The 24,497-nt window shown below is 44.5% G+C and overlaps 1 protein-coding gene across 6 annotated transcripts in view; it reads left to right on the top strand.

The window, feature by feature from the left end:
* The first annotated feature begins 1,351 nt into the window (after positions 1-1,351).
* pard3ab (par-3 family cell polarity regulator alpha, b) overlaps positions 1,352-24,497 on the top strand; it is a 302,221-nt gene continuing 279,075 nt past the window's right edge. For all 6 annotated transcript variants that reach the window (XM_086153154.1, XM_086153157.1, XM_086153155.1 and 3 more), the window contains exon 1: positions 1,352-1,983. In XM_086153154.1, coding sequence (XP_086009280.1) covers positions 1,864-1,983 — 120 coding nt within the window. In that variant the 5' untranslated portion in view covers positions 1,352-1,863. The remainder of the gene's footprint in view (positions 1,984-24,497) is intronic.

The raw sequence follows: 24,497 nt of genomic DNA on the forward strand, positions 1-24,497 counted from the left end.
TGTGTGTGTGGCCCTGTGATTCACTGGGTGACTGTCGGGATAGGCTGCAGAATAAACAGTATAGAGAATGAATGAGGACGATTAGAGGAGCGGGAAACAAGTCAGTAAATAATGATATGTGATGAATATCCAAGCTGAGCAGTTAGGCGGTGGGTTTACGGCGCCCTCAAGTACTCAGCCGGTCCCGCACACATGCAGTCGTGTGACGGAAAGCGAGACACCTCTTTTGGCTTGGACGTCGACAGTCGGGAGTTATAAAGAACACTCCTGCAGGTGTGAGGGTCGCACTTTGTACCCGTAAAGCACATCCGATCGCTAGTTTGGATCCAGGCAGCTATGAGATGTACGAGCCCGGCGCAGGATGTCAGAAACACACGGGGCGCCATTTCACACGTGTAATGGGATTACTTTTGGCACCGCGGCCTTTGGCCCCAAATCATGACCCCTGCTGACCCCTGGCCCCGACTCAAACCACGGAGGTACGTTCAGCGGTTGCAGGTTGAGGCCCGAAGAATCGCAGCTCCGCTGTTTGCACGAAATTCAGGGCTTGATTCCTCTTGCGGTGAGTATCTACGTCGTTTCGCGCCAACCGTCGGCCGCCGTGGCCGCGGTGGGTGGGTGTGTGTGTGTGTGTGTGTGTGGGTGGGGGGGGGGGGGACTGAGCCCGCCACGCTGCCTTCACTGACTGCTTAAAAAAAAAGCGCAATCCAAATGGAGAAGATTCAGCCGGAAGGCGAATCATCTGTTCTCGTCTCCGAAAAGGTTTCATACGACAACATTCATCGATTCATCTCATCCATTTATTTCTCATTTAATACACGGAGCACAGACGAGTTGTTTTGTTGTGTTGTGTCCTGCTTTTTAAAGTTGTTTGTGTCTCCTTGCACTCTGTGGAATGACATCAAACGTCTTCTTCTTAAAATGAATGCATGGAGATGAAAAATGAATGAGGGCTCACACACACCATCAAAGTTAAACGCGACCATTCACAATAGTATAGTATCGTATACATTGTATTCAAGGAAAATAAAAAAAGTCACTTTATGTTTTACACAGTGGCTGGAAGTAATGTGAAGGGACGAGATGACAAAGATGTTACGTGAATTTTGATTTCATTACATTACATTACATTACATTGCATTTGTCAGACGCTTTTATCCAAAGCGACTTACAATAGAGGACATAGGGACTGCAAATACACTTGCAAATACAAGATGCACAGGAAATATACAGAACAGTAAATTGGTGTTTTTCATGGATCACAGTATTTTCAACAACAACAACAACAACAACAACAACAATCGTAATTTGTATGTCATGCTAGACCGTAGACCAGGAGAGTTCCTTTGTTCTGAAAAAGACCGAAACCCGGGAGGTGAAAGGACGTGAAAGGACCTCTTCGAGAAAATCCATGTTCGGGGATTTAGCTGTAGCAGCGAATTTGAGCCGAATATCTGAGAATCTTCCCCGGACGGATCGCCTTCAGTTTGCTCTCGGAAGCCAAAATTCCCAGCGGTCCGCGAACGCACCACGTGACCGAGCATTAACTCAGCAGAGAGAGAGAGAGAGAGAGAGAGAGAGAGAGAGAGGGATCGAGGGAGGGAAGGAAGGAAGGAAAGAGAGAGAGAGAAGCTAAACAGGTGGTCCGAACACACGCAGGAAACAATGTCGCCCGGCGGGGTGAAGCGGAGAGAGTTGTAAGGGCGCTCGTCTCCACGGTGGAATACACGGACACGCCGACCACCACCACAACAACAACAACAAAAAAAACCCCATGCTCCTTTTTTATTTCCACTCGGATTCCTCCTCCTCCTCGTCCTGCTCCTCCAGCCCGCAGACTCCGAGCGTGGACGAGCCACAGCGATGAAAGTCACGGTGTGTTTCGGCCGGACGCGGGTGGTGGTGCCGTGCGGGGACGGGAATATCAAGGTGCACGCACTGATCCAGCAGGCTGTCATGAGATATAAGAAAGCCATCGCCAAGGTAAGCGCCTTCTTTTTCTACTTTGCCGCTTTTGTTTCCATTTGCGAGCAGCGCCGCGACCTTTCGGGGTTGGATCCGCGGGCGCAAACAAACGCGAAGGGATCGGAACCGGGATCCGGTTGTATTTGCGTGATCGGTGCTTTTTTTCCCCCCGTGGATCCAAACGCATGGACGCGTACCTGCGTGTGCAGCGGGTGAAGCCGTGTGCTCCTCGCTGCCAAAGAAAAGGCGCAACGCCATTGTGGTTCTCGCGTTTTTGCAAATCCATCCACAAATGCAACAAAAACTTCTCCCTGGGCGTCAGAAGTGCGACTTTAAACAAGGCGATGCTCGCTTTGTCGAGTTTGTAAACAGCGGATTGTACTTGTGTCCGTTCAGCGCTCGGCTCACTTGCTAGGAGACATTAGCCGCCTAGCAAAGTTAGCAAGCTGCAAAAAGTGGCACTTTTCCACTTGGGAGCGAGGGAATGAAAACAACGCTATTCTGTTTTTTTTTTTTTTTTGCATTTGTTCCTTCTCGTTTTGGTTGTACTTGCCCAAGAATAAGTCGCAGAGTTCCCTTTTGGTGAACTTTTTGGTGATATTGTAGTGGCTATTCGGGCTAGCCGGCAAGCTTGGACTCATGATGAGAGTTTGGTTTAGTCAGGGATGCTGCAAACACACACACACACACACACACACACTTGCACACACACGGGTTAATAAATCACTTTGGGGTATACTCTTGGATTAAACCCAGATTTATCAGAGGGGAGTGGGCTCCGGGCCCAGGAGCGCAGGGGGAGAGGCACGGCGGATAAATCTCCCAGATAACAGAGCGGCTAAGAAAAGTTAGCATGATGTTGCGGTAGCAGCAGATAACCTCTGACCTGCTGTGCGGGGCTCTGCGGGGCTGTGCGGGCTTCACGAGATACACGCGTCCCATCGCCTTGGAATACGTTTTATTGCAGCTTTTATATTTTATTTGGAGGACAAGTTGTCAAGAAAGCAAGGAAAACCTATTAGAAGTCATAAGGGAATGTACAGAAGGGCATTATGTCATAAATAAAGATAATCGAAATTGAGAACAGTTTCTAAAATGTTCTTTATTTCCCTATAGACAAGGGTGCTCAAACATTTAAAAATCACATGAAATAAAACCTTGAACGCCGAGCAACTAAAAGAAACTACTCTCATCCTCAGAAGTAAACAATAGCGTGACCATCTCTGTCTGGAAGGGTGTCGTTCTCTTACTTTTGCCATTAATGTCTCTGGATGCTCATTTTAAACTACTTTGATTTCAAGAAAAGCATTTTGTCAAAACCCTCGACACCGACTGTTTTTTCATTTTACATAATCTCTCTAGATGAGCGCTTTAAATTACTTTGATTTAAAGAAAAAGATGTGTTCCCACCTCGGACACTGGCTATATCTTCATTTTCCAGAGTCCTGTCTCTTTTCCTACTTGAAGTCACCCAGAGAATACGTGATGTTTCCATCACTTGTGTCTGAGGTCCTCACGTTGACTGCTGTCCACACTGTGAGGAAAATGTTTACTTACTTACTAGTGCTTGAGTGTTCAGTTAGTGTCAATATTTTTTCTGTCTGCCTTGGAGTCTACCATCCATCTCGATTAAATCATTTGGGTTAAATGTTAATATATTTCAAGGACAAAAAAAACACACACACAAACATAAACACAATGAAACAACCTAAATCAAACATGTTAGTTCTCTAAATGAGTCTGATTCCGATAAAATTTGCAGATTAGTCGAGGAGAAAAAGGAACTTCTCCTGCACATAATAATAGCAGTAGTAATAATAATTTATGTCATTTATGTCCACAGTTGTGTATATCAGGTCACAGCTGAAAGTATGACACCATGAACGATAAAGATTTCAAGGTAATTGTTTGAAAATGTGAACAGTTACATTAGAAGTACAACTACATTAAAGTGCTAATTTATATGTGTATATATATTTTTTCCCCCCCAGTCGTTTTATTGAAAACATATTAAGAGGGCGCACATTGAACAGTGGTTGATTCGATCTCTGAGTCTGAGGAAGCTGTTGATTATGATAAACTACGCCAGGAATAGCAGCCTGATCTGCGGGTCAAATGAACCGGAGCAGATCCTCAGGTGTCATGAATAATTAACTCCCCGCCTCTCGGAGTGCTAACTTTAAGCCAGTCTCCAGCCATTGTAATGATAGTGACCTAGAAGTCACTCTCCAGCCTCCTCTGCTTTGAATAATTCAGTTTGAGCGGGCAGACGAGCGCAGCCGTGCCTGAGAGGGCAACATAGAGACCGACACAGAACCCTGCGGACCAACTTTCTTTTCTTGTAAAACGCGATCTTCTCTTGGGTGTGACGGGATCTAACAGTTAATTGTATTGTTTGGAAAGAAGTGAAAAATATCTTTGCACTGCTAGATACGCAGAGTGATTGTTCCATTACGAAGAAGAGACGCACCAGAAAGCCACTCTGCCACTACTGTCATAGTAGTGCGTCCACCACAGTCACGGTAAACTATACTTCAGAAGACACTGATTCTGTCTCTGTGGCCTCTCATTGGCGCCAAACTGCCCAATTGTATTTTCGCCACCTTCCACGACCGGCTAAGACAGCGAGAATTTTCACAGACTTTTAGTTTGTCTCAGTGGTTCTAACAGGTCCAGCCCGGGCCACGACGGGAGGCGTTCCTTCATCTTGGTGATCGGTGACCCCCTCAAAAAATGTGCCACCACGGCTTGTGGTTTTAGCGTGGCTCTGAGAGGTGTGTTGTGTCGGGCGTCAGGATCCCCCATCTGCCACCACTTTGCTGAGTAAAAGGGGCTTTCAGCAAACGGAGCTCGCGTAAACTGTCACAGAAGCTGTTGTTTGCCCGTGCAGCGCCCCTCCACCAAGACTTGTCTCGCAAATCTGTCTTTTATTTGAGTCCGTCATTCAGTCGGGCTCATTAAAGTCCAAATTTTGTGTTTGCATCGGTAGCTCAGGCTACAGAAAACGACTGAATGCATTAGGAACCTTTCAGCGGCAGATATCACAGATATGTGGTACAGTTTTAGCGCGTTCCAAAAACTGGAATGGACCTCCATGAACACCAGCCATGAACACCAGACTGGAGGTCCATACTGGACGTATGGTGGTTATGACTTCGCCCAACTGTCAGTTATGTCTCAAAGCTTGTATTTATTCATTTGTTTGTTGAATATCTGCTTTGTGGACGTGCGAGAGGATTCAGGAAAAGCATCATTTTAATTTACTGTTCCTGTTGCACGTGTACAGAAATATGCATTTCTTTTGACCAGCGAAGAACAGAGCTGGGCTTAAATGTTTGATTATTGACGTTTTTAGTAGAGAATTTTATGAAAATGCAATTTTGGTGCATCTAAATTTTTTTTTTTTCCCCATTTCCTTCGCCCACCAAGCTGAGCTCTTTATATTTTTCATTGTCGAGAAAAACACAATTTCACCCGTTCCCCTTTTCAAATAAAAACATCACTTCTTATTAGTTTGTATCAGTCATGACTTCTCAGGAGATTCTGGAAGATTCATGTCTGCTTTTTGGTGCTGTAGTTGTCATGAATGAGGCTACATATTTAATATATCATCTTTACTCACTGTCAAAACAATCTTATAATGAAGTCCCACGACAAAACACCCTGCTTGATGGAAAAAAAACCTCACTTTGTGATCATCTCACATCTTGGTTGACTGCACCTGACCCACCTAGATTTAATGTTCTCACCAAAGTAGGGCAAAGTAAGTGCTTTCATTTCTGAGCATCTGTCATCTCTGGAAGTCTTCTGGTCATGGAGATCCCAGCTTGTTGGGTTTGTCCGTCTAATAAGAGGCTCAAATTTAGGACGTTTTTCTTTTTTCTCCAGCTTGAGTGTTTGTAAGGACCTTCTTGTGACTTCCCATGTCATTACAGTGGAATGCTTCCTCCAGAGTCACTAGCAGGGAAAGCAGCGTCTGACAGTCTTAGACATCTCATAACTGTGGAATTAGAAAGTTGGGCGGGAGACCGATGACTTATTGATTCGCACAGCGACGCTGTCAAAAACAGACGGTCGGAGGGAGGCAAAGAAGAAGCGCTCCCCCGTTTTTCCTCCCGCAGATGGTTGGGTAGATCTCTGTTAATGGTCCCCCATTCAACTCAGAGCGGCAAGAATGTGAAAAATGATGTTTCTGACTGGAAAACTGTCTGGTGGTTTCAAGGTCCATTCATCAAGTGACGTGTGTGTTGGTACGGCATTAAAAATACCCGTTTAATTTGTCTAATTTTGACCACTCCTCATGCCCGGGGCCTCCGGGGGGATATTAAGTGTCTGGATTGCTTTGTCCATGCAGTGTTACACTAAGGATTTCCACATGCGTGGAGTTCCCTTTGCAGAATCCAGGGCTTTTCTCTTCTTCGCTAAATGAAACATGCAGATCGGGAAAGGTTTGACCCGGCGCCGGTAGTCGGAGCAGTCGATTCATCAGTCTAGTTGCGTAAGAGTACAGCGACTCTTAGGTCAAGGCATACCTGCTTTTAAGTCATAATTTGGATTTTTTCTGTAGGGGAATCATGATCCCCACTTTAAGACCAGCAGTTGTAAATGAAACCTATGTCAATACTGCTGTGGCCCGTTTTAAAGCACCATCACAGCCCGTCGCTTCAAGAGTGATGGGAAGATGGAAAGAGTTCTGTGGAGAGCTGATGAATGAGGAAAATGAAAGCCAGGCAAGAGGAGAAGAGGTGACTATTGGAGACCACAAAGTAGCAGAGATTCATAAAAGTGTTGTGAGGAAAGCAGAGGATGGAGAGAGGGAAGGCGGCTGGTCCTGAGGATGAACCTGTGGAGGTGTGGAAGGGACTGGCTGAGGCAGCGGTCGAGGTTCTGGCTAGATGATTCAACAGGATCTTGGAGTGAGAAGATGCCTGAGGAATGGAGAAGAGGAGTGACGTTCCCATTTTTAAGAATAAGTGCGATGTTCAGAAGTGATCGAAGACTGTCAGTCACCTCGAAAATAAACCCCTCTTATTGTAATTGCTGATAAATGCAGGACTGATACAAATCTGTGGCACAGAAGGACAACCTTCATCGCATTCCTTGGAAGAGTTGATGTTTTATTGGTTCGATCTTGTCCAGACTCCACCCTCGGCGTGACTCTCTAAGGAATACAATTAACTGCTGAAAAAACGAACTGTTTAAAAGGTGCATTTGGACGTCTTCTCACCAGGAAAAGATGTTCTGCCCTTTGGCCTAACCCTTGACTTCCAGGAGTAGTAGGCCGTGAAGGGCAGAAGGTAGTGCCGAGCTTCGTGCTCACCAGATGATGGCTTGGTAGAAGACTCCAGCTGTACTTGTGTCTGAGGTCATATCAGACTTCTCACTTCAGCCTGTTCCATTCCTTCTCAGTTGGTCTCCATTATTGTAAATACACCCATTTAGAGTCTGCCAGGATATTTGCCTTTTGACCTCGTTTTCTCGCAAATGATCCTCCAACGAACATGATTACATCTGAAAATGTGATTTTTAAAAAGGAAGAAAAAGTCCAGTTTTTAGTTCAAGAATGTAAAAGCTGAGCGGTAACTACTGTTTGTTAGCGATTCTTATCGGTCACCCAGTTTTCATGGCTGTGCGATGCTAACAGCTGTGACCCAGCGGCGCTGCCCCCTCTGGCAAACTGTCCTGCTTCCAGTGAATTTCTTCAAATTTGATGCAAGTGTTCACCATGAGTCAACAAATGAGATTTACATTTTGGCAGTAAAGCCAGTGGCCTTGTGAAAGTGATATCTTGGGGAAGCCTCAATGGAATTCTTTCAAACGTTGCTGAAATTGGAAGGATGATGAACTAACTGGATTCTGGTGGCCCAAGGTAACAAAAACACCAGGCTTTTTGTGCAAGAATGACATCAAAACGCCGCATGAAACCAACAGGTGGGAGCGTTTTATTTTCAAGGTCAGCTTCAATACAGTGACATTAAATCCTGAAAAAAAAAAAAAGAAAAATCCAACACATTTTCTCAACATCAACACCACATCAAGATCAGCTTGAGGAAATATTCAGTTCCAAACAAGAAATGATTGAACAAAACATAGAAACTGGAAAATGGCCAGTCTGGGGAAGTGTCAGCGTGGTGGTTATGCTAGTAAATGTCGTGATGTGATTTCTCCGTGCTTCAGCTGCTCATGGGATATTACACAATTCCTTACGTAAATGAGTGCTTTTAATTAGCGCGGAGCAGCGTTTGACGGAGGACGGGGCCGGGAGATGTGCAGGCCTGGACGCTGAGAGAACCCCCAACAGATTAACACTTATATATAAAACAACAATGAGGCTGAGACGGTTTGGTGAACACGTGACACACATTGCTAAAATGAACTTTTGGCCCATTAAATCCAAAGAGGCGGGTTGTAGAGTTGAGAGGTCGGAGTCGGAGCAGAGCGTTCCTGCAGATGGATGGAAGCCGAAGCGTTGTATTGACACCCGCGGGTGTCGATGTCGTCACCGTTTTTAAGTCTGACGGTTTCTCCTCATTCATGCTTCCGTTTTCAGTTCATCCGTTTGACACCAAAGTGTCGCGGAGTCCCGCCAGGTATTTACACCGCTTTCGATGAAAGCGAAACAGAAACCGGGAACATGTGTGTTCTAAGTTGAAATAACCCGCCATCAAAAGTCTTGTGATCGGTTCGGGATCGAGGCGGGATCTTGTAAGCTAGACGAACCCGAGGAATGCTTTCGCAAAGTCGTGAGCTCAACTAAGTTGTGTGGACGTCACCGGCCTGTACCAGCCAGAGGCTCCTGTTTTCAGAATGGGCACAGCGCCGGATTAAAAGCTTCCCTGATGATCCCTGGGCCGTTGACTTTGCCCTTGACCAAACGACTGTGAAAAATGACCGAAAATCTGACCCGCCATTCCATTTAATTTCCTAAAACGGGAGGTGAATGCTCACCTGAACTGATGAAAGCAAATTAGGCAAGCGAGCCTCCCTGCATCAAATTTCTCCAAACCTATCCAGGGACAATGGCTCGATCGCCGTTTGGACTTTCTGTGCAGGCGACTTTGAGTTACGTTCCAACAGGCATGCAGTATGAACTGAGGTTTCAGTACATTTAGGAAATATACATAATTATAACAGCCTACGGTAGAAGAGTGAAATGTACTGAAAGGCAAGGGAAAATATCTCTGTCTTTGCCCTTTTACAAGCACTAAGGAACAGAAACAACAGCTGTTGTTCTCTGGGAGTTTTTCAAGATCCACTGAACACTCAAAGTTTGTAAGCTAGTATTTTTGACTCTTCCAGCAGACCTGTCTCAAATGAGTTCTTGGCCTTGGTAATTAAGAACTCCAACAGTTATGGGAAATTTCCAGCACATCGTGAAACGGTTTCGTCAGCTGTTGCGCAGCTTTTGGAGTTGGTTGTTGGGAGCAGCCACAAATTATATCATCTTCTGGCACGGGGGCTTCTTGAACAAATTCTTTTTTCCTTCCCAATGCTGCCTCTTCTGCGTTCTGCTCTCGGTGAACATTTTGGATGGCTCCGCCATATTTTGGTATCTTATGACTCAGTGTGTTTCGTTACCCCAAATATATCAATGTTCAGTTTGGTTTCGGTGCAGCTTGAAAAAACACAGACTCCCAGAACGCTTGGGTTCTTTCCTGTTTGATATTATAAGTAGTGCATGTTAGACTTCGTTCCACTTGTTATAAGGTATGACGTTTAATCTCAGATATAACTTTATTAACTTCACTGCCTCATACCTTGGACTGTAGAATTGGTCACAGTCCAGGTACAGTGCAGATAAATCAGTGCGCTGAATCGCTATGAGAACATCAGGCTATATGCAGTTGGTAGAGTTACAAATATTACAGCCTGTATTATTGGTAAATAAGAAACTGAAGGGGTCACCCGAACATTTCTCTCACGGATGCATCCAAAGGATTTGACATTTACTGTTTAACTAAATATTCAGATATTGACATGACGTATCTTTGGAGCTCCACTGAACGCCACAGGAGGTCTTTCCTACCTGAGGCTATCAGACTTTTTAATTCCTCTTCCTTCCGCTGCAGGGAATCTTCAAATCTCTGCACTTAAGACCTTAAAACACTTTATAGCCTTGACTTCGACACTTTATAGTTTTATTTGTATTTCTTATTCTCCCCCCCTCAAGAGTATGTGCATCTTTATTTCTTGCAGAGTGCAATATCAGACTCTTGAGTCTCATATTAATTGCATATATAATGTGCTGGAATACACATTTCACTGCTAAAATGTTATTGGAAAGTTTTCTTATTGAAACAAGACAAAGTTTGTCAGATGAGATAACGGGCAGGCGCCTGCATCGGTCTGTTTGCCAGGAGGGGTGCGAGCAGAGCGCCGCCGACCAGCAGATCTGGCCAGTAGATGCATTGAAAGAGAAATGGACGCAAAGCAGAAGGCTCAGAGATTTTGTTCAGATTGCATGAAGGCTAACACTCCCTTTTTTTGTTACTTCATTTACATTTTAGGAGTTGAACTCATGAAAATGTGTTTACAGTAAGTTTAACAGTCAATGTGTGTGACGCATACTTGCAGCCTTGCCAGGACTTACTGAGCTCACACACCTTGAAGATTTCTTTATTAGTTCAATGCACTGCATGGACTTTTCAACCATTCTTATACAAAACAGATGCGGTTTTGAGTGGTTAAAATCTTGAACTGCCATACCAGGTTGTTAGAGATGTGATGACCATCGTGTTGACGTCCAAACCAACACATTTACCCTCTGATTGAAAGCTGACTTGATACATCACGTTCTACTTCTTGTCCCAAATGGTCTTCTAGTGTCAACTGGACTTGATTTCTTCCCTTGCGAGAGGCTTCTTCAGTCGGATGAACCTAAGAAGCCTCTTAGGATCAGAGGTGAAACATCTTTGAGGGAAGAAAACAAGTCCACTTGCCAAGAGAAGATTTTAGACCGAGGACCACCACAGACACTTTCACTTTTCACTGGCAAAATCTTCTTGTCCTGGCAACAGGACACGAATTCTTCATCTTTCCAGTTGCCAAGACAAGAAGATTTCGACAAGAATTCACCGTGACCTGGACGACCGAGGATCACCGCAGACACCTTCACTTCACTCTGGAGTTTCTGCGGGCGGTTATGGAAAGGACCGTCATTGACACCACACTTGCGATGTTTAGTCCCCTCCTTGTTGACAAAGCCTCTTAAACTATATCTCTGCTCATCACGCTCACCCACAGGGATAATAGCAGAAGTAGCATGCTAGGCGGCCAGCTGGGAACTGTGTTTTGCTCAAGGACACTTTGCCGTGGGGACAGGTGAGCGTAATTATTGGATGACCTGCTGTACCGGCACTAGATTCTGGCCAATGTTTGCTTTCTCAAACCGTCGAGGACATGTGGGAGACACGTGGATAGATAAGATTTAATTGACGGGATTCCAGTGGTGGATGCTTGCAGCTGGAAGTCCGGGTGCTTTCTCACAAAGACAAATTCAAACTAGCAGCCTTCAGTATTCTTAATCAAATGTTCAGTAGACCAGTTCTGGTCCGTATATCTACGACTTCCTTTCTCTGAAGTCATCAAGTGGAGCGTCCAGAACTTCCTAAGAGACAACGGTAAGGTGCCGTACAAGCCAGCAAATGTACCTGCGATTCAGCAGCCGATTCCTTGAAAATCAGTTTGAAAATGTTGATAAAGGCTTTGTTCATCATTTAATTATGTTCTTTGACTTCAGCCATGATGTTATAGAACAAAAAGTTGTATGTAACCACAGATAAACTAATTTTTAACTATTTTAGGTGTCAGCTCAAAGTAACTTTATTGGTGTGAAACCACAGGTTTTACCTGAAGACATTGGCTGATGATTTATCGACGGGAGGCGGATATCAGCCCGATATATTTTCTCGCCCTCCCCACCTGAAGTAGCCTCAGCGTATGATACGACACATTTTTATACTGACATTTATAAATATGACATGGGCCTCATCCTAAATAGATGTTCCGGTAAAGGACTCCTCCTAGCGTTTGAAGCTGTCATTTTCTTCGGCGCTGCTTGACGTAAAACTGAACTCTTACCAGTGATGGCGGCATAACGGCTGCCAAAATGATGGTTAATGAGAGCCCAGATCATAAGACTTAACAACACCTAGTGCCTAAGTGGTTTACAGAGTGCTATGAAAACAGATTACTTCAGCGCTGGCCCGGATCCAGTCAGCTCAGCATTGGCACCCAAACCATGTGCGCCCAAGCTGGCTACATATGGCGCCACATGCCGAAGCAGACACTGCAGACAAAGTAGGCCAGCCGGTGACTGACAGCACGGCCGACTGGATGACGAAGGCTTCAGAATTTATCGCTCGCACTTGAAGTTCTAGTGATAAATGCCTGAATCACAGAGTGGTGTTTTGAGGTCAAGTCAGTGCCCCACCCCTGGAGTCCCTCTTTCTCTTTGGCTGTCGCCCCTCTCCCATAAACAAAGGAAGCTCCCGAATGTAAACTCGTGCAGGGAAAAAGGATCAAGAAGCTTATGAAAAGGTTTACAGTATCTGCGGTGTACTTTCTAGCAGGCGGTAGGACTTTACAAGACAGCTTTTGGGGGGAATCTAGGCTGAATACGTGTTAGTGCAGTAACAGACCTTTTTTTTTCCAAATGTAGAGTTCACTACTGATATCCATCAAACCACTTGTATGTAAGTGAAACTCACCAGTGTGCTGTTTAAGTTATTAGTAATTTGAGTGATTGCTTTCAGAACAGTGTTATTACGAGTGTGAGGAACACTGAGAAGTATTCATCTGAAGTTGTCTCAGTGTTTTTGGTTTGAGCCGTTTAAATAGTCTTAACTGATAGTTTCACTCAGCTGTCCAAGCAAAGCTGGTTATTCATCAACTTTCACTCATAATAAACATGGAGGCTACAAAGCTCAGACATTGTCTCCAGGAACCGCCTCAAATGGAGGATTTTCTTTTTTAGGAAGAGTGACCTTTCTGCTCATTTACCTTTCAATTGCCTTTTCTAGTTTATGAATTGGTCCATTTGAAAAATAGAAAATGGACAAATGGCAATCTTAATGGCATCAGCTTCATTTGAAATGTCTTTGGGAAAGCCTATTTTTCAGGTTACAGGGTGTGTAATGGAGGCGTACAGATGATGCTGGCTGACAGAAAAGAACATTCATTTGATGTATCAAGGTTCAAATACAGAACTCCCCTTAAAAGTCCATTGCCTGTCGTTGCTTATTGGCCATATAAAAGTACAGGATCTTAAGGTGTGTGATATGATTTATAGTATCTGGTGTCAGAAATTTAGGATAAAGCTCCAATGTCAACCTGAGATTAGGCTGACACTGCAGGTTGTTGTACATGCCTATTGCCCTTTTTGGTGCTTTATCTTTTTATTTGTGCCTGGCAATTCACAGCTCTGATCACAACTGGCACCCGTGAATGTTCACCGCTAAAATATTTTTGCAATTTTGTCTCAGTGCTCAGTTTTTTCTTTGATGCTGTTTAAAACAGTTTGACTTATCTTGCTACTTGCCTTCGCACAAGATTGCTCTCTGTCGGCCGCAGTAAGGAATCATAGAATATAAGGTTAGTTAAGCAGCTCACGCAAATGTTTAAAAGTTATTCTCATTGTAAAAAAGCAACTTGCGGTTATCTTCTTCTTCTTCTTCTTCTTCTTTCGGCTTTTCCCGTTAGGGGTCGCCACAGCGAGTCAACTTTCTCCATCTAACCATATTCTCTGTGTCCTCCTCTCTCACACCAGCTACCTTCATATCCTCTCTCACTACGTCCATAAATCTTCTCTTTGGTCTTCCTCGAGACCTCAACTTGCGGTTATAATGACCAAAATTCCATTTGACGGCCATTCAACATTAACCGCAACAAAGCAACGATGACAAGAAGAAACACCCTTATTTTGTCCCATGCATTTATATTCACAGCACATCAGCACATCTACTTTTGCCCTGATTTCCCAAATGATGGCCTCCTTCACCTCTGCTTTCTCAGTTCGCTGCCACAATCACAGCTTCAGGTAGCCGCCTCCACCCTTCAGATTCTACCAGGATGAGGACACTGCGCTGCTTCTATCTTGTCAGATGAATAGACTAACGAGTACGAACAGTCTTAAAACAATGTATCTGTGTTTTGGTAGCTGCCTGGGTTTGGTGAAGGGCTGACTTGAGTTGATAACCAGCAGCTTAATACTCAAGCTATGGCGGCGAAGGACTTTTACTTCTGTATTTGTATGCAGTTACTTTCCTCTGCCGTGCGTGTGGATCGCACAATAGCAAGCATTCGAACGAGACGGCGTCCCGGCGGCCCGTCTTTCCCCTACAGCTTCAGCTGTTAAAAATCAGCTAGAAGAAAAATGAATGTCCACTTGTTTGAGGGGGCCGTCGAGCCGTGTTCAGATAGCCTGAATGTCTCTTGTCCGGTCACCAGACGGACGCTGAAATATCAAGGACTGGCTGTGTGCTGAGCACAGGGAGCGGATTGTCGCCAGGAATGTCCCTGAACAAACAGGACGCATACAGCTGGAATATATTGAATCCTCCAGTCTACGCTGGTAAAATAAGGGCTCCGAACGAGTTACAAGACGTGATATTGTTTCCTGTCGTCGTGCTACGTCGCGCGTATCCTTTATTCCTTGTTTTGCTCTCTCATCGGCGAGATACTGCAGACATTCGTCAGAGATTGTTCCCTACCGGCGTGTGGAACAAAAAAAAATGTACCAAGGCATCCTCCATATAGTAAAATGTGTTGTTCCGGCCCAGCTGTTAATTGCCCGCAGCAAAGTGAGAAAGCTAGTAGTTCAGTGAGAGGATTTAAAGCTCAAACCTCAAGAGCTGGTGTGTGTTCCCCTCGGCAAGAGAGGCTTTTCAACTTGACCCGCGCTCTTATTGGAACTGTTGAAAAGGAGTCCATATGAAGAAACGGGTCTAAAGCCCAGGTTGGGGATGGAAAACTGCTCGGAGCTCAGAGGAGCGACGAGCCAACATTAGCATAAACCTAATGATTTATGAGTGTAGATTAATGATGCCTCTTCAAATTGAATTCAGTACTTAGGCTGATGAGGCTTTGTCTCCTAAATATAGGCCAGGCCAGGCCAAAGCTCCGCCTTTGACAGATAGATAATGATTGGCCTTCGGGCAGAGAAGAGGCACGAGGCCTTGAACTTCGTTCTTCATCCGTCAGCTCGGCTGCCGCCGTAAAAGGAAGGAGGTAACCGGCGGAGATTGGATGGTGTTCATCTGATTTTGCTCACATGGCATGATTACGTAAATGCCGCGATCTGAATAAGTCACTTTAAAATAGTTTTCCAAGTTAATTCATGAACGCCAGCTTCCAAAGGTGATTTGAATCTGTCGTGCATATCGGACGGGTTATCAGCACCGAGGTCTGTATTGCCAGTGTGAGATAGCCGTCTTTCCGGAACCTGCTTCTTGTCGGTTGAAGTGTGTTTGCAAGTCCTGGCATGACATTAATGTCACGAATATTCAACTCGATTATTCGGTGCGCTGAAAAAAACGACATTCATAGAACCATTAGCCGCTGATTTTAATGTCTGTTTATTTAGAACCAAATCCATTATTTTCAACACTGAGATCATATTTATTTTTTCTACAGCAGAAACCATCTGAACGTGAATACCCCACCTTTACCAAATGACTGCAGTACCCCATTTTAAAGAGACTATCTTTTTTTATTTGGGTTTTTTTATGGTTTTATTTGGGATTTATCTAATTTATTTTGGTTGTTGTGGTTTACTTTTACATCCGTATTGGACAAAGACACATTGCAACATTTTCTTTGACTGTGTACACCCCTTATCTGGGTTGCATCGGGGTTGGGGCTGCTGGGAGGCGAGAGGAGGGCTCCCCCGGACCGGGGACCGGTCCGCCGAGGCCACATACTGTATCGGGACATACAATCATTCACTCTCATTCAAATGTCTGGGCCGTTAAGCTTGGGTGATTAACCCACAGCATGTTTTTGGACTGTGGAAGCTAATTGGAGAAGCGGGTGAAAACCCATGCAGACAAGGAGAGAACATGATAACTCCAAACAGAACAGAAAGGCCCCTGCGGGAATTGAACCACGAATCCCCTGCTGTGAGGCTGCGGCGCTGACCAGTCACTTACTGGAAGCAAATGTTATCTAGAAATAGAACTCGCGTATTTATCCCTGTTCATATTGTAAAATACTGGGGAGGAAGGAGTTGTACATCGTCTAATTGATGGCAGTGACGACGGAGGCGTCAAAAAAACAAGGAAAATGACCTGAAACAGGCCAACTTCAACTCCGTCACAGTTGCTGCAGCGCCTGTAAAAAACAACATTGAGTAAATAGGCGAGGCCTTGTGGAAACAACAAACGCTCGTACTCGTTCCAGCTCTCGTCTTTACGTGCCGCCGCTTCCCAGTGCGGCTCGAACATTGTTATCTCAAAAAAACATCTGCGCTACCTAGCTGAAACTTGCACTTTCTAAAATTCAAGAATATCTGTTCAAGTTTCTGCCTTCAGATTTTCTCTCTGGGTGTCCAGCTAAAGCCAGATGTATCCATCTATCTATCTATCCTCTTCAACATTAATCAGAAATCAATCATCAGTCTATCATCAGTGGACCTTATAGTGTTTTTGATCATGAAACAGGTCACATTGAGTGATCTGTGCTGTCAGTGATATAAGCATCGGGACCCCTAATTAATAGTGTTTGTTTCAGTGAAGGCGCTGCAGTGCGTATCTGAAATTCTTTACAGAAACCACAATGTGGGATTTTTCCACTTTCATCCGTGAAGTGGGACTCGCTTGCCTTACGGGAAAAACTGCGTTTGAATAACCAGCTAATGATGCAAAAACAAAGTAATTCACTCCCTGTTCTGGCTGGAGTTGGCGGGAAGCAATGGAGGCTCCTTCCTGTCAATCAGTCTTTTGTATACTTTGGAATGCTGGTTTACGAAATCTCGCCACGTGGGCGTTACCTGCGGAGTAAATGACCAGATGATTGCTTGTGTCTTGCAAATATCTCTCAGTGCTTTGCACTGTAGCATGTCTGGCTGAGGAGTCAACCATTTGGGATAACAATCACTTTTGAGACATGAACCATAGCTGCATTTTGCAGCTTCCAGAATCTGACCAGCGGGATGATGAATGCAACACCAGTGCGGGTGTAAAAGGTTTGTCGTGCACGGGTACAGATGGTATGTGTTGAATATCGCTCCGCCGCCATTCCATTTTGATGCTTCTTAACCTTCTCCAGGCAGATGTTGCAGATTTGCGACAGCCAAATATCAGATTTTTCCTGCAACTACAACTTAATTTGAGCCTGAGAGGGTTAAATGTCACTGGAGTAATGCATGATCCGTGACAATTACATAAATGGGCCGTTTTGCTCAAGGACCAACCTTGCTGTGAATGCTAAATCACCTTTTGCTCACAGCACCAGTGTCATTTTATTGAAGAGGATAGAGAAGGACCCTGGCTGATTGTGACCTGAGTGGTTATTTCTTCCAAATGTTGTCACTTTCAAAAATCAGCGGGGCTCCAGCTGCAGGACGATAAAAAAACGATTCAGACTTTTCTGACTGCATTGTCTCCAACGGGGAATGGATACTGAGCTTCTCTTGATGAATTTGCTGAGATTACAAGAATAGCCCTGAAAGATGTCCGAAGACTTGCGCTTCAAAAACAGCCCTCGTTTCTGCAAATGTAGAAGAGTGGTCGTCTTGTAAAATACCGGGAACATGATGAGCGTGTAACGGAAGAGGCACGTTTGAGGCCGGACCCACTTCTGGCGGTGTAGCTCCGTCTGCCGCCTGAGACAATAAGAAAAGGTGTCGAAACAACACACAGACCCGGGTGTTGTTTTGGTTCCCACCTCACCTCTGCTGGCTGACCACAGCGATGCCAGCAGACAAAGTCCAGCTTCTTTGCTTCTGCAGCCGCTCGTACGAAGCCCGCGTGAAAACATTTTACAAGCACGAGCTACGGTGCCGCTAATAGCCTCCGTTTCACTTTCCAGCAGTTTAAAGTTACTCCGTTTCGATTGAATGTTATGGTTCCTGCATTTGCGGCAGCGCAAGTAAAACGGTTGCTACGGGCATCTCAGGCCAGATGGGACAGATTAAGGGTTTGTCAGAGAGGAAGTGAGCTTTCCTTTTCCTCTCCGTCATCTTTAGTATGCAGGGAGTCACTAGTGAGGAAGTGATGTGACTGGACCAGCTGGGCTCCCAGACGTACTACCTTCAATATGAATGGAAAGGTAAAAATAATTTCCTCACCAGATGCAGCTGCAGAGCAAAAGGCCTGTGTTTTGTTTTTTTTTTTTTTTTTGGCCAAGAATAGTGAGAGACAGGGAGAACAGTAGGCATTAGTTTTGGGATCACAGATGTGTACAACTCAGGGAGACTGCGTTATTCTATCATTTGTGAAGCATATGGATTTATGTGCCGTATAATAAACATTCAGAGGTTGTCGTGAAGGTTGCCGCTGTCTGCTATTGACTCTTCTAGACCGGCGAACAGTCAGACCGGCCATTCAGAAACTGCCCAAGTAAGGAAGTAGAGAGACGACAGAGCCGGCGACCGCTGCCAGGAGCCAGATATGGTTTTGACCAAAACAAAGTGAATAACATCAGTGGTCCTGTGGTTTCAAGAGTGTCAGAACGAATCGGAATTTATAGCAGTCTCTAATTTGATTTTAAGGCTGGATAAATGAAAAGACTTCCAAACGCGGAATTATGAAGCCACATATAAACAGACATCTGAAACAAGCATAGGAAATGCATGCGACTCTGATCGGTATTAAATTACAATTTAGTAGGTGCTGTTGTCAGAAAACTCAGTCAGATTATAGTAATAATTTCCATCAGTTTTACTTATTTATTGTCTTTCCTGGGAGAGGCGCAGTTCTAGAATGTTTTGTTTCATATAATATATAACTAAAGGATGCAGAGTCCTAACAGCATGATCAGAACTGCTCCCAAGATCACTTTATTCCAACCAATAGTATTTTGTGCTTTCTGGAAAGAATGTGTGGTCCAGAAAGCTGAAGGAACCACCACTCAATCTGGCTGCGTTTGTCTGCCTTCCCATTCATACATTCATAATCATAAGAATTAATAGAATAAAAGGATAAAAAGGATAGGTGGCTGAAGGTTTCGTTTTAATCAAGTAAAGTGTCCAAAGCAGATGTTTTATTCTGTGCAAAATTTGATTTACATCATCTGGATGTTTTTTTTTTTTTTTTAAATTTATTTATTTTTCAATTCAATTGCAATTGGTCTTGTAGTATTATCCATATAAATATATTTTGAATGTTACAACACTAACAGTTAAATTAGAACAGGACTTAGCTGGCTAAAATAAACTCACTGTGTGAAAGGAACCTGTCTGTCTTGGCCTGGGCCTTCTGCCGCTTTGGACATGATAAGACAAGATTTTGTGTGTGTGTGTGAGTGTGTGTGTGTGTTTGTTCAAGCTTGCCCTCTCACACATATAAATTAGGGCACCAAACCCAACTTGCCTGGCATTTCAAAGAGGAGGCCATTTGTCTCTGACAAATGGCCCATTTAGACTGTTGATGGAGGCGTTGCTCTCTGCCAGGTTCTTCCCTCACGTCTCCACAGCATGATCTTCCTCTTCCCATGGATGCATTTCAGCACGCCGTGTTTCCTCACAGCAGATTTCACGAGTAATATGAAAAGGGCTGTGCAAACATGCCTGTGTTTCCAGAGCAGCCTCAAGTAGAGAAGACTTAAATCATGGTTCCAGATAGTTTTTGCACTCATGATTGGAGAGACGGTGCTGGTCACCGGTGGCTTCTTCCGCTGGACCGTACTATTGTGTGTAAACAGAAGGAACACCGCTGAACCCGTACTGCGGCTTGACGGCTTAACATTCTCACAGACGCAGCATTGCGGCCGTACGGGCCAAACTTCACTTTGTTTCTGGTGCGAAGACACACGAGAACACATTATCATGACCCGCACGAAAACAGTTTGACCAAAATATCAGATGGCGTAGAAGTGACCTGATCCTCCTGATCCTCCTGACCCTCCTGACCCTAAAGGGTTGAACTACCTGAATGTACGTGATGTCGCTTCAGCGTTTGATATGATTTCCAAGTTGACAAATGGACTAAAGAGATACAAATGGCATCATTTGACCAAATCAAGATGCTTTTCAATTTGTCTTTCTGATGTCACAAATACTTAAATGTTCTGCCACCCATTGATATGAGTTTCTTCCGACTCCCATAATCTCCTGATGCTCAGAGTCGCCTTCTAATGAAGGTCAGCGGGCTCAAATAAACAGAACTACATCCATTAATATAGTGAGCTGTTGGAGGGACGAGTGTTTGTTGTGCGCTCACATGTCCTCCTGATTGTTTGCACATCTTTTTACATTTATACTGGTCTTCCCTTTATGCCTCTGTGAGTGCAGTGAGTTTGCAGAAATACCAAGCAGATGATCAGCGTATTTGATGGCGGCTGTGGCTTTACTTTTGGCCCTCGCTTCATGTATGTATTTTTAAATTATTACCTCACATTGTGCTTTTGTTACTTGTACATCTCCCGGGGAAAATCCTCAACCCCTCCGGCTTGACACTTGATTTACATGTACAGAGACTGAGGCTTCCAAGTCACACGCCCCATTTATTTCCCAATTCCATGGCCGCCACACTTCTCCTGACCTGCTGTGTCACTACAGGAAAACCATCAAGGCGGTTTCATCGCCAGCGCCCGGCTGCTGCTGGACCTCCAACAACTAGCCAAATTCCTGACCGACTTAGTCATTCAGCTCACAGATGACCACTCAATTCCTCTGGCAGTCGTCACGGGCGTGTAAAAGCCTTTACTATTTCACCACCCAGTCAGTGGTATCGAGATTTTGGAGACCTGAAAGTTGCGGGTGTAATTTGAGGGACTGAGAAAGAAGTAGTGATGCAGTTCTACTACGGTGCTGGGCTGCAGAGCTATTGGGTCCATTTGGGTCCATACAACCGCAAGGTGTGACCTTGTCTGCGGTGGTGTTAGCACAGAGTTTGGAAGCTAAGCTAACCAGGTTACCTGTGGAACAAGAGAGAAGCGAGTGGCAGCAACTACAGAGGGTAATATAAATCATTGCATGGTTTTATTAACTAAAAATGACCTGCAGCTGCTGTTGTCAAATCTTGTTGTGGCAACTGAAGAACCGAGGAAGCCTCTCTGAGGAAAGGTCAAAAGTCGCCGTGACAAGATTCTACAATGATTTCCCACGACCTGGATGACTGAGGACCTTCAGAGATACCGACAACCACCTTTAACAAGGCGAATAACAACAAGTTGTGACGGTCGGTTACCTGAAGAGGATGAGTTGAAGCCGGTCGAGGAACCACAAAGAAACGCCCCGGTATCAAATATACGGTGATTACGGCTTTTCATTTCGACGCTGGACTTGAATCCGTTTCACCGCGAAGCACAAAACTGCTCTTTCTGCTTTGAAAATGAAGCGATGTTGACGGCACGCGGCATCCCTCCTTGAATTTGACCTCAGCGTTCAGATGACGTGACATGTGTTTATATTCTTTGATCTCTTCACAGCAGATAAAGCAATTTTAAGTCTCAGACAAGTCGAAAAAATGCACACACATTTAAAAGATTTGTATAGTTACTCTCCAGAATTAAATACACCGCGTCAGGGATCGTACAAAGGGATCCCAGAGAAAGGTTTGGGGAACCAATGGAACTCTACATAGCACCACTGTTTACCTGATGCCTTTACTCAGCGTCTGATTATAATCAATTTTGAGATTTGATTTCATTTTCATCCCTTGACCAGAATGCAGATTCCTCCTTCTCCGTCAGTTTGAGCCCCGAGCCCTCTGAGGTTTTCATGAAGGCTTGGCATGTTGGCAGATGCTGCAAATACCTCTATCTTCGCCATCCAGACGAGATGGATGGAAAAAGTCTTCATGCTGCCAAAGATCAGGATGGTTTGTGCCTGATTTCCAGCTGGGCCTCAATAAGTAGCACATGAAATTGTGTCTACTTCACTGCTTGTTTTTTTTTGTCCGCTTCATTTCTGTGCCGTGGCTTTAGCGCCACAGAAAAGGACTGATTGAGCTTATATTAACACACATTTTCTTGATTTGTGTGATGGAGTGATAAGGTATTTCTCCTAAGTTGCACACCCCGAGACTCAAATACAGACGATCGCACTGAATTTCAATGCAAATTTAGACGATCCCTTCACGGCTCGGCTCAAAAGACAAATTATGGCTTATTATCTTGAGATTGCAAAGCCACTCGAGACTGGCTATCTGTGTCTTCGGACCTTTGGCTATTGAACTGATTGGCACCCTGTTGCGAGCACGTCTTCAAACGTAGCCCAAACTGAATGACCTGACATCAGTTTAAACCAAGAGGCGACATGAAGCTTGCGCTTTCAGAATGTACTCTTATGACGAAGGAAGAGAAGAGAAATATTTAATATGATCCATCTCCATAACAGACAAAGGAATTTGTAAACAAAGACAAGTGCTGACCAAACAAGTCTTTTTTTTTTTTTCCCCCCATTGTTGAGCAACATTACAAGGAGTAAGTTCTGATCCAAATGCCAAACGCTCCTGTCTGCCTTCCAAGGCTAGGCTTTGGATCTCCCTCATATCTGCGAGAACCTGAAGGAAGTGTCATCCTTTCTCTTGCGATAACCGACACCCCCGAGATGCCGGCGTTCTCCAGAGGGTCAACCTCCTCCCAGTGCTCCCGCTTCCCTTGCAACCGCAGTCACATCACATCCCGGCTTGGTCGCCTCCCCCGCCGTGTTCGCAACCCACCTCCTTGAACAAGCTTCTCTTTTCCGCTTGTTCTCCCAGATTTGATCCACATGGGCAGGCGCTCCAGCTTTGAAGCACGCAGTTCCTCCTCCTCCTGATTTACATGTGCGCCGACATTCACATTGAAGTGACACAGCCTTTGATGAAGAAATGATGATGGTTAAATAGGTTGTCTCAGATAATACTCTTTTTTTTTTTTTTCTTCTTCCAATTCTGTGTAGCGGCAGGTTTTTTTTTTGTTGTTTACGCAGCAGAGACTGCATACGTGTCTATGTTTCTCCAACAACAGACTGGACAGCGCACAACTCTGCCGGGCCGGAGGTGCATCTGCAAACCCATGACCTCACTCATTCACACATGTCATGTCCTCATTCTGCGATCTGTTTTCATCCTTCTTGTTGCCTTCATACTTCTAATCGTCTCTTTGATTTTCTCATCCTGTTCATCTATTTTTAATCCTTGTGTGTATTCATATTTATTGTTATTGTTGCGCCGCTGTGACAAATGAATTTCCCCTACGGGTGTCACTGAAGTATTATCTAGTTTTTGATGGTACGCAGGATCCATATGAACGTTTCACACGATGATGTTGTGAGTCCACACGTCGCTCCAGATGTTTTAAAGCACACTAACCAGCTGTTGTGCGGGCCGAGTCCGTCACATCTTTGTAGCAGGATAGCTATTGTCCAGGCTGGCTGGCTTGCACGTACATGTGCAGGCCAGCCAGTGCTTCCTTTCCTTTTAAGACCCCGCTTTTTTTTTTTTTCAATAAACTTTGAAAGAGAGTTTCTTGGTCCGCTTCTGTTTGAAGTGCATCCACAAACCTCACTCTACAATTGCTGTCAGCCATCAGGAACCATACTGCGTGCTATCTGTTTGGACATGTCAGTCCGCTCTCTGTCTCCCTGATGTTGACATGCAAGCCAGTCGACCGAACCATACTTTCATTCACGCAGACTCCTACGTCTGAGGATTGCTGTTTGTTAGAAAAACAGTAGAATTAGACTTGCAAAAGAACATACAGTTTATTACAGCGTGCAGTTCAAAACATATGTCGTTTTTTTTAGCATCAAATCAACCCGATGCACGCACTTACTCCGTTATATTGATGTCCGATAGAAATCAGACTGAAGTAAGTCGCCGTCTCATCTCTGTAGTTGTTGAAGATGCGCCTTTATTAAAATGGCAAATTGCTTTTGACTCGCGGACACACACACACACACACACACACACACACACACACACACACGGCTTCCTTGTTGTTCAAGTCTTCTATTGCTTTTGCAGATAATGCTGTCGCTGTCTTGTAGTGGAGCTGGTCAATGAAATAAATCAATACAATAAGAGAACTCCTCGCATTAATATAGCCTTTTAAACAGTGAATAATTTTAAATCTGGGCTTAATTAGATGAAATATTAAAAAAGTGAATGTTAAACAAGATCAAGTCTGAGGCTTTTTAGGAGCTATTGGATCGTTGTATTTGGTACTGTGACATAGTAAATCTTCTAGATTCCACAAACATCATAAGTGCTGGCATACGGTTTTCGACTCGTTGAATGGTTTCTTTTTTTTCTCTCTCCTTTGTGTTTTGTCAGAATTGTTACAATACACAAACGCTCCAAATGTCATTGGCAGAAAATCCAATTTTTTGGTTCATGGTGTATGTGAGTATCTTGTATCTTGAGTGTAGCTGTGGCTGCTCGGCAGCA

Source organism: Fistularia commersonii, chromosome 10 (assembly GCF_037954325.1).
Source record: "Fistularia commersonii isolate RoL2024-O1a breed Wild chromosome 10, RoL_Fcom_v1.0, whole genome shotgun sequence".
In the NCBI taxonomy this organism is placed as follows: domain Eukaryota; kingdom Metazoa; phylum Chordata; class Actinopteri; order Syngnathiformes; family Fistulariidae; genus Fistularia; species Fistularia commersonii.